Source organism: Saccostrea echinata, unplaced genomic scaffold (assembly GCF_033153115.1).
Source record: "Saccostrea echinata isolate AGI-Se365-2 ecotype Australia unplaced genomic scaffold, CSIRO_AGI_Sech_v1 ptg000054l, whole genome shotgun sequence".
Taxonomy (NCBI): domain Eukaryota; kingdom Metazoa; phylum Mollusca; class Bivalvia; order Ostreida; family Ostreidae; genus Saccostrea; species Saccostrea echinata.
The window spans coordinates 39,565,706-39,580,473 of NW_026889803.1; the positions used below are offsets into that span (position 1 = coordinate 39,565,706).

Sequence of the window (14,768 nt, forward strand, 5' to 3'; positions counted from 1 at the left end):
TTCTTGATTGGCAGCTGTTCTAAAGGATTTTCTGTTCATCATCGAGCTGAATCGTCAACCGGAAGTTTGAATCAGACAAGAGCCACAGAATCTTTGTGCTTTTGAAATATGGGAGTGTATTCATGAACATCATACATAAAATTTGCAGGTGTTGAATTGTATTGATCTAAAATTTTAGAGACATGGATGAATTAATGTGCTCTGATCTCATATGCTTCATTACTGTTTGTTTTATGTGATTATATGTTGTAAAGGTGTGACCTACAAAACTAATGTAAAGGCATACATGGCGTGTTCATCCTTGAGGTGTTTAACTTCTTTGGAGTCAATCTATACTCAAAAAGTAATCGATAAACAACTTTGCCTGGCAGCCTTTGAATAGAGATTTCTCTGCAGTTATTTTAAAGTTTTTGAGATTCCGTTCCTATATAGACAATTACTTTAGAATTTATATCTTATATTTTATGTCTCTCAAAACATTTATTGGGTCCGCTGTTGTTTTTTATGCAGGAACAGCTAAGGGATATGACGGGGTTTCTTTTATCATGCTTCAGATATATCTTAATGATTAGATGGAAGAGAAATATTTGAATTTGGAACAGGTCAAAATATGAAACAGTGCATATACTTTAGGTTGAATGTATATGATTGTAAATGTATACCAGAAAATGCTGGTAAAAAAAAAAAAAAAAAAAAAAGGAGTCGGTGTAATTTGCAAACAATAAGCTTGATCATGATTTTGGAATACTAAACTGGTTTTCAATAAATGAATCTGTTTTCTCAAAAAAGGGAGAATTCTTATTTCATCATGGCAATGTCGATAGTAGTTTCAAATGATTCAAGCAAAGTCTTAAATTTGCAGTTTTCTTAGACATGTTTTTAGAAATGCGTTTACCTTTGAAAATTGGATGAAGAGACATGGAATCTTCTTGATTGGGAGTTTTCGCAATTAAAAGATCAAAATCGTTTGGTACATTGAAAGCATATAATAATGAAATAAAATGAGAGTCATCATCAGGATGCATATGATGTACTAGTAAATGTTCATCAGAAATTTGAGAACATCATGTGTTGCATATTTCTCATTCAAAATGACATCAACAACTGCTTCCTGAGAATGGATACTATGTATTCTGAGTGGCACAAATGTTTTTGTCAAGTGAAGAGTGTCGCAGAAACCAGAAAAAAATACTTTCTTCTAATTTCAAATTTGACAGGTTCCACATAGCATGACAATATAACAGTTGTCAAACTCGTGACAATTATGGGGAAGTTTACAGTTTCCATTTCTGAACATGATAGTTCGATCATATGTAAGTCCCATAAAAATTCTTAAAAGGGAGTGGAGCATTGGAACAAAGATATACAAAAGCAATCTATTATAAGGAGGGATTATTTTTTATCTTTCTTAAAACACACACGCACAAACAGTATGACCAGTAAGAGCAGTCAGATAAGTACCATAATTTTAGGGCAAGCTAAAAAGGTACTGTATGGCGATAGTAACAAAAATAACAACAAATTCAACCCTCTGTCAGCAAAATTGATCAACTTTTCAGGGAACCAAATGATAACCAGATGATAAAATAATAAAACGTATAAAAGACTGAAATACATATGTGATGGTGTAAAAAAAAATAGACATAGTGATTAAAAAGCTTACACTGTTTTCACTTGACTCAAAGTTACATGTATCACAATTTGAAAAGAAGGTGGAAACAAATAGATCTAATGGGAAAGGCATTTGGTAAGAGTAGATAAGAGAGGAATGGGTGGAACTAGAGAGATGTGCTGGATACGTGTGATAAAGGTGAAAATAACGAACAGTGATCGATCTCAAAAAATCTATAAACAATACAAATCTGTGTGAAGAGGGCATAAAACACAGACCCCTGGAAATTCCACAGGTGAGATCAGGTGCCTAGGAGGATCGGTCGCACCCGCCGTGAGTCCTATGTATTGATCAGGTAGACGGGGTATTCCGTAGTCAAATTCAGTATTTAAAAAAAGGCCTAATAATTGGTATGAAACAAGTCAGCAAAAATACGACCCAATGATAGGCTGTATTTGCTAACAAGGTCATTATAACGACCAAAAGATTTATAAAATGCTGACTTTAAACGAGGATATTGAAATCCCTGTAGCATCAACTCATCTATCAGTAGCCTGCCTCGGTTTGAAGATTGATCGTACTCGGAGAATGCTCTTAAGTATCGAATAGTTTGGGAGATGTAAATACCATTTGCAGGTGATAACGTGATATTACTACATAAATAAGGAAAGTTGACCATGGAAAAGCAGAAGCCATCTCGTTTGTCACGCAGTTATCTGTTAGTTGGCCCTTATCGTCTATAGTCTGTAAAACATCCAAATATGAAAAAGATATGGCAGACTCTGTGGTATCTTTTATTTCAAGCTCACTGGGATATATCGAATCGACGTAAGAATGGAAGTAACTATTGTTAAATAATATATCTTCGAGGCCACAGCAAGTGTTTACTGCTTCTAATGTAGAAGTTTTTGAATGAATTCTGCTTCATAGGAATATAAAAACAGGTCGGCTAATTAAGGAGCACAATTAGTGCCCATCGATTTTTCAAACAGTTTGTTGGAAGACCTGGTCTCTGGAGACTACATAAATGTTGTCAATGAGGAACTCCAGCATCTTTTTAATATCAACTTTAGAGTACAAGTGTGTAGAATCGGAGTTATTTTTAACGAAGTAATTTTGTTGATGACCAATCACAAGACAGGAGAATTTCCGACTTCCATTTTTATTGAAGAAGCTCATGTCTATGAAATCAAAAAGCATAGTTTTTAATTTGTAATGAGGAATGATTGTATAAAATGTAGAAAAGTCTAATGAAGTGGACATTTATCGGAAATATATATTCTAAAACAAAAGACAACAAAGTTGAAAATAGAAGAATACCAAAAGAATCTTTTTGAGGAAGTAAAGAGAGGTGCGAGTTCATTACAAAAGAAAATTTTGATCGGGAGATGACCTTCAATGGCGCTCTATGAAGTATGATTTACTATTCAATGGTTTGGGTGGTGAGACCAAAGGGGAAGTTACAGAGGCTAAATTCATCTATTTTGAACTAAGGATTAAAATAAATTTAATGTAAAATATACTATGCTGGGCATTACTAATAGGGGAGAGGGAAAACTGGCTCGGGGGAGGGGTTCTAATAGTAAGTTATGGTTGGCACAAGTTACAAACAGAGTTTTTACAAGAAAAAATGTTAGCCTACGCTTTGTCATGTTAAAAACCCGTATAAAACATCAGGTAACATTATACTGACGGACACATTGGTGTTCTACAAATTCTGCAGTGATACATATAGGACGTTATGTAGTATATTCCTTGGATAAAGTTGATTTAACTTCCGCGTTTGATGTCCGTTCTACGATATGACGTAACTTAAATATGCCTTTAATAAACAACCTCAGCTGACATATATAGCCTGCCATTATTAGAATCAATCTGGGATGTACACCCAATGCTACAAAATAGGATTTCCGAAAATTAATATGTTTCAGGAAATTTCCCCTCCGTTTAAACAGCACTCATTTTCGATTTTATTCATAAAAGGACTAGAGTTGTGATCAAGAGGAACTATTTCCAGGTTTTCAATTGTTGCTTGTTGATGAAAATCTGATCCGAGAGAAATCAATTAGAAGATAACAGCATTAAAACAGGTTTGTGTATCATTTTGCACCCAGTATGTAAGAGATTTGCTATTTTGTGTCTTTGCTTCAAAATTGCAACTATTCATTTTTAAAGGTAATTCATAAAGATGTATGTAACCAAACAATTGGTGAAATAGCTTATTCTGATAATAAGGGCCCAATACCTTATCCTGAACACAGACTTTAGGATCCTCTCTACACTGCACAAGTATTTCAGAGTACTTTTTTGTAGTTGGACTGATCTACAATTTGATATAAAATGTAATAGATTGCAATATGCACTGTATCACATAATTTTTAATTCATTCAAGTATTCTAAACATTATATTAGACCAAGATATAGTAATTCAAAACTTTTAAAATTTGCTTGTATTTTCCCCATTTAGTAAGCAAACGCGATTTTTTCTTATCCCAGTACTTCGTTGTCTTTGAAATTTTATCTTGGGTAAAAAGGCCCGCACCCTTATGTTAAAAAGGATTTCGGTAATTCTATGTACTCCTTTATGCTATATAATTTTCTCAAAGTCTCAAAAACATTTTTCATCATTTCGTTTTTTATTTTGTAATTTCGTTTTTTATTTAATAATTAATTTTTTGATTTTGTAATTTCGTTTTTATTTAATAATTTCGTTTTTTATTTAATTATTTCGTTTTCTATTTTTTATTTAGTTTTGGTTTGCACTATTGGGCTTCCGTAGTATAGAGAGTCCCAAAGTAAAAAAAAAATTCAAATTAGTATTTTAATTTTTGAAGTAATTTGGAAAATAAAACAGAAGTGTTTGTTTTTAATCATTTAAAAAAATGCAGTTTTTAAAAACATGTTTGTTAAATACAAATCAAGATACTGAAAATCTAAATTTTGACAAGTCAATTTGACAACTTACTCGAAAATCTTGGACAAACAAATATTCAAAATCGAAAATCCTATTTCGTGGAGGAGGAAGGGGAGGGGAGGTTTCATCTTTTTGACAAAAAAAATTGAATCAGGACTGACAATACTTCAACAAAATGTGGTGGTGGGGGTGGGGCTTTCAGTGAACATTTTCATACTAAATTAGAAGTAAATAATTATGTGTTCAGGAAGAAGTGGGTCTCCCCCTCCCCCACTTCGTGCCTGTATGAAATACAAACGTAATGTTAATCAATGAGCAACTGAAAATCTTAATACCAATTTAGTGAATTTTTATACTTTGCTCAAATAGACTAGGAATTTACAGCATTAAATAGTGTCAGGCCCTATACCAATGTTTTTTAATTTTACTCAGAATGATTCCATCCATCAGGCCCGTAGTTATTTGTATAGAAGGGTGTAGTCTCCCCGTATATTTATATTACCCTATATTACCAAGTTCCTAAACTTGAGCACCGCTGATGTTTGGACTAAGACTGAATTGAAATTCTACCGAATAAAACTGACCAAAAGTTACCATGAAATATGGAGAAAATGAACAGTATTCAAGCTCAAAGTCCATTAAAACAAAACAAATCGGGAGCAGGGCAAACACAGATCTCAGAATTTAGAGGTGGGATCAGGTGCCATGGAGGTGTGAGCATCCCCTGCCGACCGTTCACACCCGCCGTGTGCTCCTTGTCATGATAAATAACGGAATAATCCGTCGACAATTCAGTGTGTAAATAATATATTTGTCAATGCATGGTCTTGACTCTTGAATTTTGTCAAGGTCACCAATTTATATCCTGAGAAATGTGATACCGGGTATGATACTGTTTGTTCCATAATAATATTAACACAATAAAAAAACAATTTTTCGAATTTCTCTTTGTGTTAAATGTCTATATTGGGATAAATGGCAAACTTCCGCCAGAGTTCGTTCGTACCAAAGTGGAGACGCAGAGGACTATGGGTAGTTTGGGATAAATGGGTCAATTCAAATACTCATGATACTTAGATTTCAAATCGTTTAAAATGGGGGGGGGGGGCACTTAATTTTTTCTGAGTATAGGATTTTGCTATAGTAAATTTTCTTTTAGATGCTGACCCCCCCCCTTTGTTGTTGTAAGGTCGAGCACTGCTGGCAAATTCCAGGATTGACAGTAAAAAATTTTTTTTTTTGCTTGTCAGATTTTTTTGGGGAAGTTGCCCTCCCCCTTTTGAAACCGTTGCTACAGGCCTACAGAGCAATTTCAGCAGCACTCTACGAAGTCATCAATTTTCAAAGTTATAGTCCTAAAACAATTTTATCTCAAAAACTTTGTATGGAAAGCAATGATCTGCGCCGGTCGTTTTATCATTTTTAAGATTTTGTTTAATGGAGGGGTTCACGGCAGTCGGAGGAAGTTCTGAACTCCTCAAAGTAGAATATTTATTGTCATTATAAAATGGAGTAAACCCCTCCTCCTTTCAGAGAAGTTGATACTAGAATGTAAGAGACCTAAACCAGGGACCTATATACTAGTATAGTATATAGTTAGTATATAGGTCCCTGCCTAAACATTTTACGCGAAGTAAAACCACACCATTTTCTCTAAGGTCACCCCCTAAAGCCCCTATACCCCCTTCACGAAATATATTTCATATTTTAATGACTTTTTTCTTTTCGTCAAAAAATTGTTGTTGAATTTATTTTTAAAATAGCCTCCCCCTTCCCTAAAAAGAGAAAAAAAAATCATGGGTCAAGTATAGAAGTAGCTGTTATTTACCATCACATGGTTTACGAATAAAACGTAGTTTGTGTTAACTAACTTTGACAGTCTGATTCATCTAAATGTTTATTCTTAGGGGTTTCAATATTTAAGAACATTTATAACAGCGACTGTGTTTTGACAACAGGGTGGTAGACAACTGACAAAGGACAGTGCCCAGAGTTAATGGAGAGATAAAACAAAGATGACAGAGGAACTGAATTGTGTTGAGGTAAATATTTACCTGTACATGAAGCTAATTGTTGACCATGTTCAGGAAACATTCAGTGTAGCATTTTTGTATGATTGCGGCCTACAATCTCTTGATCTATTCACATTTTTCGGTAGACAGTAATCTGAATAATCAGCTGTTCATTAAAGATCCAGACATTTCGTTCCTCTTGACTGATTTTCTTAACAGTCACAAGAATAGCTTAGAATAGAGTTGGTACATAGCACTCGTCGTTCATTCAAATATTTTGGACACTACTTGGATTCAATAATTCAGAATCACGATAATCCGTAAATAAATTATTCTAAAATCTGTATGAATAGCGTTTGAAAGTCAAGTAAAAAAAAGAAGGTTAAACAATTATAATCATTCTGTTTCAATAATTTTTTTAACACTAACAGTATTCTTTTCTCGACCTATGCCTTCTTCAGGTTCTTGCAAGTTCACAGTGTCCCTCTCCTATTCTCTATTGAGAAGTTAATGGCTCGTTTTAGTATTAAAACGAGCCATCAACTTCTCAATAGAGAATAGTGACTACTTGTACATGGACCTGATCAGGTATTGGTTGACATCGGCCTTGGTCAACCAATACATAACCAGGTCTGTATACTCTCAAGTAGACCTCTTCAAAAGTCATAATTGTAAAGAGTTTTTAGTGCTGTAAATATTGACTTCTTAAGAAAAAAAATTAAATATCTTCATATCTGTGCTATTTCACAAATTATGGTTTGAGTAACCACATTGATTTGACTGGAACAGATCGACGGGATGTTAGATGCATACCCCCCCCCCCCCCCCCCCCGCCGCAAACCCATCACATTATTTAATCACAGTGCAAATTATCTTTAGAATACTAGTAAATGAAAATAGTTGATTCACTTACAGCATACTTACTTTCTTTAAACAGATCATCCAGTTTGTGAGAATCAGTCAATCACGTTCTGATTCATTTGTCTCTAATTTACTGACAAGTGTTTTTTTTTATGTAAAACAAGATAAATTTTAGGGACAATAGGTATTGGATGTGAATTATTAATGTTTAAATATGTACAACTTTGTAAATACAAATGTACATTCAAACTTTAACTGTATTATAGTCAAATGTGGCAATATCTTTCTTTTGGAAGAGAAATTTCAAGGGGGTACCTTTAGTTCAGAGCCCATTACATGAAAAGTAATGCATCAACATATAATTTTTTTAGCTTATTCTTTTTCTTAGATATTATTCTGTAAAAAAAAAGCAAAATTTTGAAGATTGAGTCCATAAAAATATTTAAAAATGACCAAAATTGACCAGTGAAGCATATTTTCTCGTACTAAATTTTGATACGTTAGCCTAGCAAAGTGCACATATTTAAAATAATTCACCCAAAATAATGATTAAATTTGGTTCCTTAACATTTTCCTATTCTTTTTTGTGTATTAAAGTTGACTGTTTAGATTTTAATTCTTATATGTAGAAAAATTCGTGGACTGGTACATTTTCAGTATTTTGCATTTCAGGGTATATAGCCTGAGAGGCAATAGCGGAAAAATAAACATGCTGACATATAATTTTTCTTATGTTTTTCCATTGCTGGGATATATGTCTATCTTTTAAAAGCAGATTTTTCAAGATTGAGCCCATTTAGTGCCGAGTATAGAACTACCTTAAGATTAACAGGTTGACTTCACTATGTAATTTTTTTTTTTTAAGAAAAATAGTAATCTTGACCTTCAGCTATTTCAATGCAGTTTTTCATGAATGTATGTAAAACAGACAAAAAGTCAGATATGCCAGTATACTCTAATCTGTACTCAGACATTTCAAAACAATCCAGATAATAGGTATTTTAAACATTGCTGCTCTTTAATTGTTTGTCAGCTCATAAATTATTTTGTATGGGTAATTGACTGACTGTACACAACCTTGCATACAAACATTGATAACTATTATTACTTTGTATCCTGCTGAATCACTAATTATCATTTCATTATCTTCTTAAACAGGATGTGCATTCATTTTAATTTCAATTAAGAAGTAAATGTTTGATCAAAACTAGCTGCTGCATGGATATAGTATATTCTGAAATTGATGATAGTTAACAAAGAAAACTATCATGCAACCAAAGTGGGACTTCGTATTTAAAAAGATTACATTAAAATGGTTTAACCAAGCTGTTTTTAATTGCTAATTAAAGTAAGCTGATCAAGTAAGCTCATCAAGGTTAATCAATATATTGTGCCATATTTTCATTTATGACAGGAAATAATATCAAAAGAGTATGTGATGTATTAATTAAAATGTACCAACTCATAGAAATTTCAAAATAACATGATAAGTATCAATTTCCTGTTTATCAAATTTTGGTAAAAACATTTTCTGGAAATATTTTTTTTTAAACCTGTGAAGGCCAAATTAATTCTAAAATGGCACCAACAAAATGAGTTATATCAGGGAAGTAAAATAGAAGACATAAATTTCCTAAAGTTGGTGTGCAGGTTCTTGACACCCACATATTTTCTATTAATTCTATTAAATCACAAGTTTCCTTTTATTAATTATTTCCATTAAATCATTAATTTTTATTTTGCCCAAATTACACTTATTTGAACACAACATTCGATTTCCTATGGAATTTCTATTTCAACTTTAAAGTGCATTTTTAGAAAAGTAGCTTTACTTCTTATGCATATTTACTTCAACAAATATTGTACTCCGAGGTATATAGGGAACGTAGGGACAATAACCGAGACTCTTACTTATAGGAGTAGGGGAGGGGTTCATTAATATATAATTTTCCAGTGTTTTTATTGATTTCATTTGTATATAGAATATAGCATAAATCGCTGTATTTTTGTTTGTTTGGGTTTTTTAGGAAGTGGACGTGCCAAACGCCACCATTCCTCGTTTGCAGTTCTTGTCGCACCTCTCCAGTGGTCTAGAAGGAATCCTGAACAGTACGCAGCACGCTGACGTCACGATCCAAGTTGATGACCACGAATACCAATGTCACAAAGTAATATTGGCGGCTATGTCTCCATATTTCGAGGCTATGTTCACCCATGATATGAAGGAAAACCGTGAAAGTGTTGTCCGATTACATGACATAGAGCCCGAAATATTTGAAAATCTTCGAACGTTTATGTATACAGGAAAAGCCACGGTTAGGGAAGACAACGCGGAAAAAATATTTCGCGCCTCGTCGCTCATGCAGATACCCTGTTTGCAAGAACGATGCGAAGATTTCTTACTTTCTCAAATTTCTCACGAAAACTGCATTGGGATATGGAAGATTGCGAAGGCACATGCGTGTCAGAAACTCTGTGAGAAAGCGTGGGGCACTATTCTTGAGAACTTCCAGATGGTTTGTACCACAGAAGATTTTTTGCATCTCGATATAGACGAAATTGTTCTTATTTTCCAGGATGATTATTTGAAATCTCCCTCAGAGGAGTTTATCTGTGATGTCGCTAACGAATGGATTGACTTCGATAAAGATCGCCGTTGTCAAAATATCTGCGAAATCCTTCCCTCGCTGCGCCTTCCCCTCGTGTCCTCAGATTATTTGTTCCATGTTTTTGACTCAAATATTGTAGTTCAAAACAGCCCCCAGTGTAGGTCGGTTATGCGGGAAGCTATGCGTTATCACACTTGTCTGTCCAAACGCCAAGATTTTACATCCATTCGGTGTAGCAGAAGAATGACCAGTAAAGTCGACGATGTGTTGATCGTGATTGGAGGTTTGTTATCCACCACTCCTCGATATCAAACGACAAAAGAGGTTCTATGCTACAGCTTCCAGCAGGAAAAATGGTTTTATCTTCCTTGTTTGCCGTACGATCCTGGGTACGAGTTCGCAGCCTGCACACACGGGGACAGCATATTTGTCTCTGGCGGATGGTTGAAACTCCAAGGCCTTGCAGAATTTAAGACTCACAAAAACGAATGGAAGATCTGTGAAACCATGACAAATGGAAGATGTGGTCATGTAATGGTCTCAGTAGCACACTCTATCTTCGTTTTGGGCGGAAGAGATGGGCGGGCACCTGCTATGACGAATATAGAGGAATTTAATCTGCAAACCGAAAAGTGGTCCATGGCTGGTGATCTCATACTGGGAGTAAGGTCTACATCAGCATCGACAATCGGGGAAAAAATATTTATCTTTGGAGGAATCACAGAATCAGATAAGGACACAATGTCTGTACAATGTTTTGATACGCGACTACACTGCACTAGTATAATAGGCGATCTTCCTTTTACTTGTCGACTCACCCGAACTGTGAGCTTAGATATGTCCGTCTATGTTCTAGCACCAGATGGTAGAGTTCTTGAATTCTGTGACCCAACTCTGAGTATCATTTCCCACAACGTATCACGACCAAGGTCACGCTGCGATTCCTCAGACTCGACAGACGTCACCGTGACGTCGACAGAACCATATACGGTAACAACAACGTTATCACCAGTGCTGGGGAAATTGTTATGTCGAATTCCCAACTTCAGTCAGCATCACTTCGAGGTGATCCAGCATCGCGGGAACATCTTGCTTGTTGGTGGGAAAACACCTGACAACACAATTCTGAAGAACATCATACAAGTCAATGTTCGTTGTAAAGGGGATGTCAAGGTCACCGATCAGACACCGTTGGAGATGCCCTCGGCACGTTGGTGCTTCGGATGTGTCAAAACAGTTGTACCACGCGACTATCTGAACAATGAAATGAGAAACTGATTCGAAATAGTATTTTTTAAAACATAAACAGACTTCTTGCAACGTGTTGCAATTAGACACATGCACAGAAATGTTGCATTGTATTAGTTGATGATAACAGTTTTGTTCGTAGCAGTAGACAGAATTCTTGTGTCATGCATTTGCTTCTAAGAACAACAGTAGTTTAATTTGCTGCCCAAAGTCATAATTTAGATTTATGAAGTCTTAAAGTTTTAGAAATGGCATAATGTCTTTCAACTCTAGTGCAATGTATATGTTGTTTGTTGTCTCTTTTCTGTTGTTAATGTTTAGAGTATTTATCTGCTTAGCTTGCCTGGCGAAATTTCGGAGAACCATCCTGTTATCTACAACATATTTGACGGTATCATTGTCAATGTTTGTTGGGTTTTTTTTGACAACAAATGCAAAGTCCAAATAACATTTAATGTTCGTAAACAGTGTCTTTCAAATTCATATTTTGCATGTATCTTCCTTTCTTGAATAGGTTTTAGATTCAGTATCTATACCAATCAGTTTGATCTAAGACCAAAGTTGAGATTATATTTATACACGTTACCTTTTGGTTTATATATCATTTATTTTATTCCTATTAACTTGGTTGTAACAGATGGCTTATACTTTGATAAGGTAACATCCTCATTCGAAAACTTTCAGAACAAATTCATTTCGTCTGATTGAAAACCGAAATTTTAAACACCCTTCATCCATTTTAGCTTTTTACCAGGGTTGCGTGTTGTATCCGTGTTGCCCCATTTTGAGGTTTTGTGTTTTAATTTGATTTTCCCTTGATTGTAGTGCGCTATTAAATTAATCGGATTCTCTACATTCATTTTTTCTTGATAAGTACAAAAGATTTAATCATTTTATACTTAAATGAATTCTTGCTTTAACAGGATTTAGCTGGATCGGAAATATACATCATAGTAATCGGAAATACACTTCATGCAATACTTTTGTTTTAATTTTTTAGTGTATTTCCCCCCTTTGTTTATAGTTGTTGCATGTGGTCATTCGTCATTTGAGTAGAGGAATAAATAACTGTTGACCCAAGTTCATTGTTTTTGTTTTTTTTCAGTGTCGTGAAACAAATTGCTTATTTGGTCAAACTACATGTAAGTAGAGTGATAAATCCTGAGACAATGTTTAGCTTCTATAGTGGCGGATCCAGAAATCTTGAAAAAAGGGGGGGGGCACGGCCACACCCAAAAAAATTGATTTATTAAATCTTACGTATATTTTGGACACAAAGGGGGGGGGGGGTCTAAATCCGCCAGTGTTCTTTAAAATAAGCATGGAATAATAATCCAAAAGAAAAAATGCATTGGTTGAAATTCAAATACATTACGTTGGCCTTAATTAGGACTTGCCTATATTTTTTTTTCTAATAAGGCAGACAAGTTTAAACGGTTTTTGCCGGAAAGCTCAGGTGTATGAACACCTGCTAAAGATCGGGAGGTCTGAGCTCGAATCCTGCAGGGTCTGTTCTGTCGTATTTCATATCATTCTGTTACATTTGGTGTCATAGACGGTGCCCTGATAGTGATTGTTAAAGTACTAAGGAAGAGGAGTTTGGTAAATTTGGGACCCAAGACATTTCATTGGGCAAGAATGTGGCGATGATACAGGTTTGTTCGCAAGTGACCAGATAGTTCAGCTGGCAGAACTCATGTAGATATATAAATAGTCTCTCTCCTCTCTCTCAACTTTGATCGATTTTGTGCCCTTAAATCACTATATTTTACTGCCATTAATACATCATTTTTATAAGAACATCGCCTGATCCTTGCAGACTGTAAATCAATAGATTTATACATCGTGTATTATATAAATACTGCATGTAGTTGAGTGTAACATTGAAAATTTTCACCCCAAGAAAACCATTGTCAACCGAGGCGCAGCCGAGGTTGACAATGGTTTTCTTGGGGTGAAAATTTTCAATGTTACACTCAACTACATGCGGTATTTATTATATTATACTGAATGTTTTATACAAATACATATTACAGTGAACCTTGCGCGCATGAATTCTGCGCAGTCAATATTTTTTGGAATAACACCCGTCGTCAAGCAATGTTAACTGTTGCTACGCTGGTGGGCGTGGCTTCAATATTCAGCGGGTAATAGTGTTTTTTAACAAATGCTTCTCGGCGAATCAGATTAAACTAATTTACATGAAAGTATAATATAAGAACATAATATTCTGAAGTTTGTTTGCTTCCTAATATAAAACATTTTGCTCGAAGTTCATGAAGATAATATTGGAGTGTATTACCACACTGCTCAACGCGTTATCGGCTATTCGGTTGTTATCGGGCATTCGGTGCAAGGAAAGCAAAGTTTAGAAAACATAGGTGATTTTAAATTTCTTAATTCAACGATAATTGCGTACTTCAGCAAAAAAGTTTTTGATCTTAGGCAGATAAATGATTATACTTTCAGCAGCAAAAAGAACAAACCAAATCACTCTCTTTCTAAATATATACAGCTTTTTCAAATGATATTTTATTAAAATTTCGGAATATTTCATCACATTTTAGCTTTTGTAGAAGTCAAAATCAGATTATTCTATAAAACAAAACGGTTTATTTATTCTATGGACAATCATATACCTGAAGATAAGCAGACTGAGATCAAAAATCCAAAGGAAGGGTTAGTTAACAGGCATCTAAAATGTCTCGTTAGGTTAAAACAAGTTATCGTCGACAAGGTTGATGTTGCCGGATAATTCGGTTTTTACGGGTGTACGTTATCGGAAACTCAGGTTAAAAAGTTTCTTTCAGCTTTAGAAATAGATTGGGAAAAAAAGTAATTTATAATCCGTCAATCCTTGAAAATAGCAGACGTAACGTGTTTTAAGGATATGCAATCCTCAGTCATGAAGGATAACTCTTAAAATTATTATTTAATTTAAAAAGTCTCAACATGAAGCTTGAAATCGAAAACTATTCATGCAACAATTTCCATTTTATGCATCTTAATATGACTTGAGGTTTTGGAAGTCTTAGAAAGGGTCTTGTAAAAAGTTGACATTTGTTCCTTATACAAGTAAAAAATAAATACAGTTTTAAATGAATAGGATTTTCTTGAGTTTAACCTTAAACATCAATGCTTTTTAGCATAATATGAAATTGGAAGTGATTTATGATGTCTTGCAATGATAGCACAAGCTTTTCACACTATGTATTCTATAAAGTTTTGAAGAAAATAGAAGACCTATACATGTAAAACCAAAAAAGTATTTTTTTAAAAAAAACATGCAAATTTCCCTAAATGCCTGGATACCTATTATTTTTTAACTTAAAATATATTTGTTGATCAGTTTTCAATTAGAAAATGCATAGTTGATGTTTCTATTCGTCTTCTGAATATATTGGAGATTTGATTATTTTCCCTATGTAATATGATAAACTATAATGATTAACTTAGAAGAAATACAATGGGTAAATATACATTAATTTGTGAATTCAGAGATATATTTGTGA

The 14,768-nt window shown here is 34.3% G+C and overlaps 1 protein-coding gene across 1 annotated transcript; it reads left to right on the forward strand.

The window, feature by feature from the left end:
- Positions 1–3,686: 3,686 nt before the first annotated feature.
- On the forward strand, positions 3,687–12,336 carry LOC133172604 (kelch-like protein 24). The gene is made up of 3 exons (XM_061307532.1): positions 3,687–3,702; positions 6,485–6,568; positions 9,427–12,336. The coding sequence occupies exons 2-3, from the start codon at positions 6,542–6,544 to the stop codon at positions 11,284–11,286; spliced, it is 1,887 nt and encodes a 628-aa protein (XP_061163516.1). The 5' UTR covers positions 3,687–3,702; positions 6,485–6,541; the 3' UTR covers positions 11,287–12,336.
- The last annotated feature ends 2,432 nt before the right edge of the window (positions 12,337–14,768 follow it).

Excerpts from the sequence above, each read along its gene's own strand:
- LOC133172604 (XM_061307532.1), top strand. The coding sequence starts at position 6,542 with ATGACAGAGGAACTGAATTGTGTTGAG. Across the intron at positions 6,569-9,426 it reads AGGAACTGAATTGTGTTGAG|GAAGTGGACGTGCCAAACGC; the intron begins GTAAATATTTAC and ends TGGGTTTTTTAG.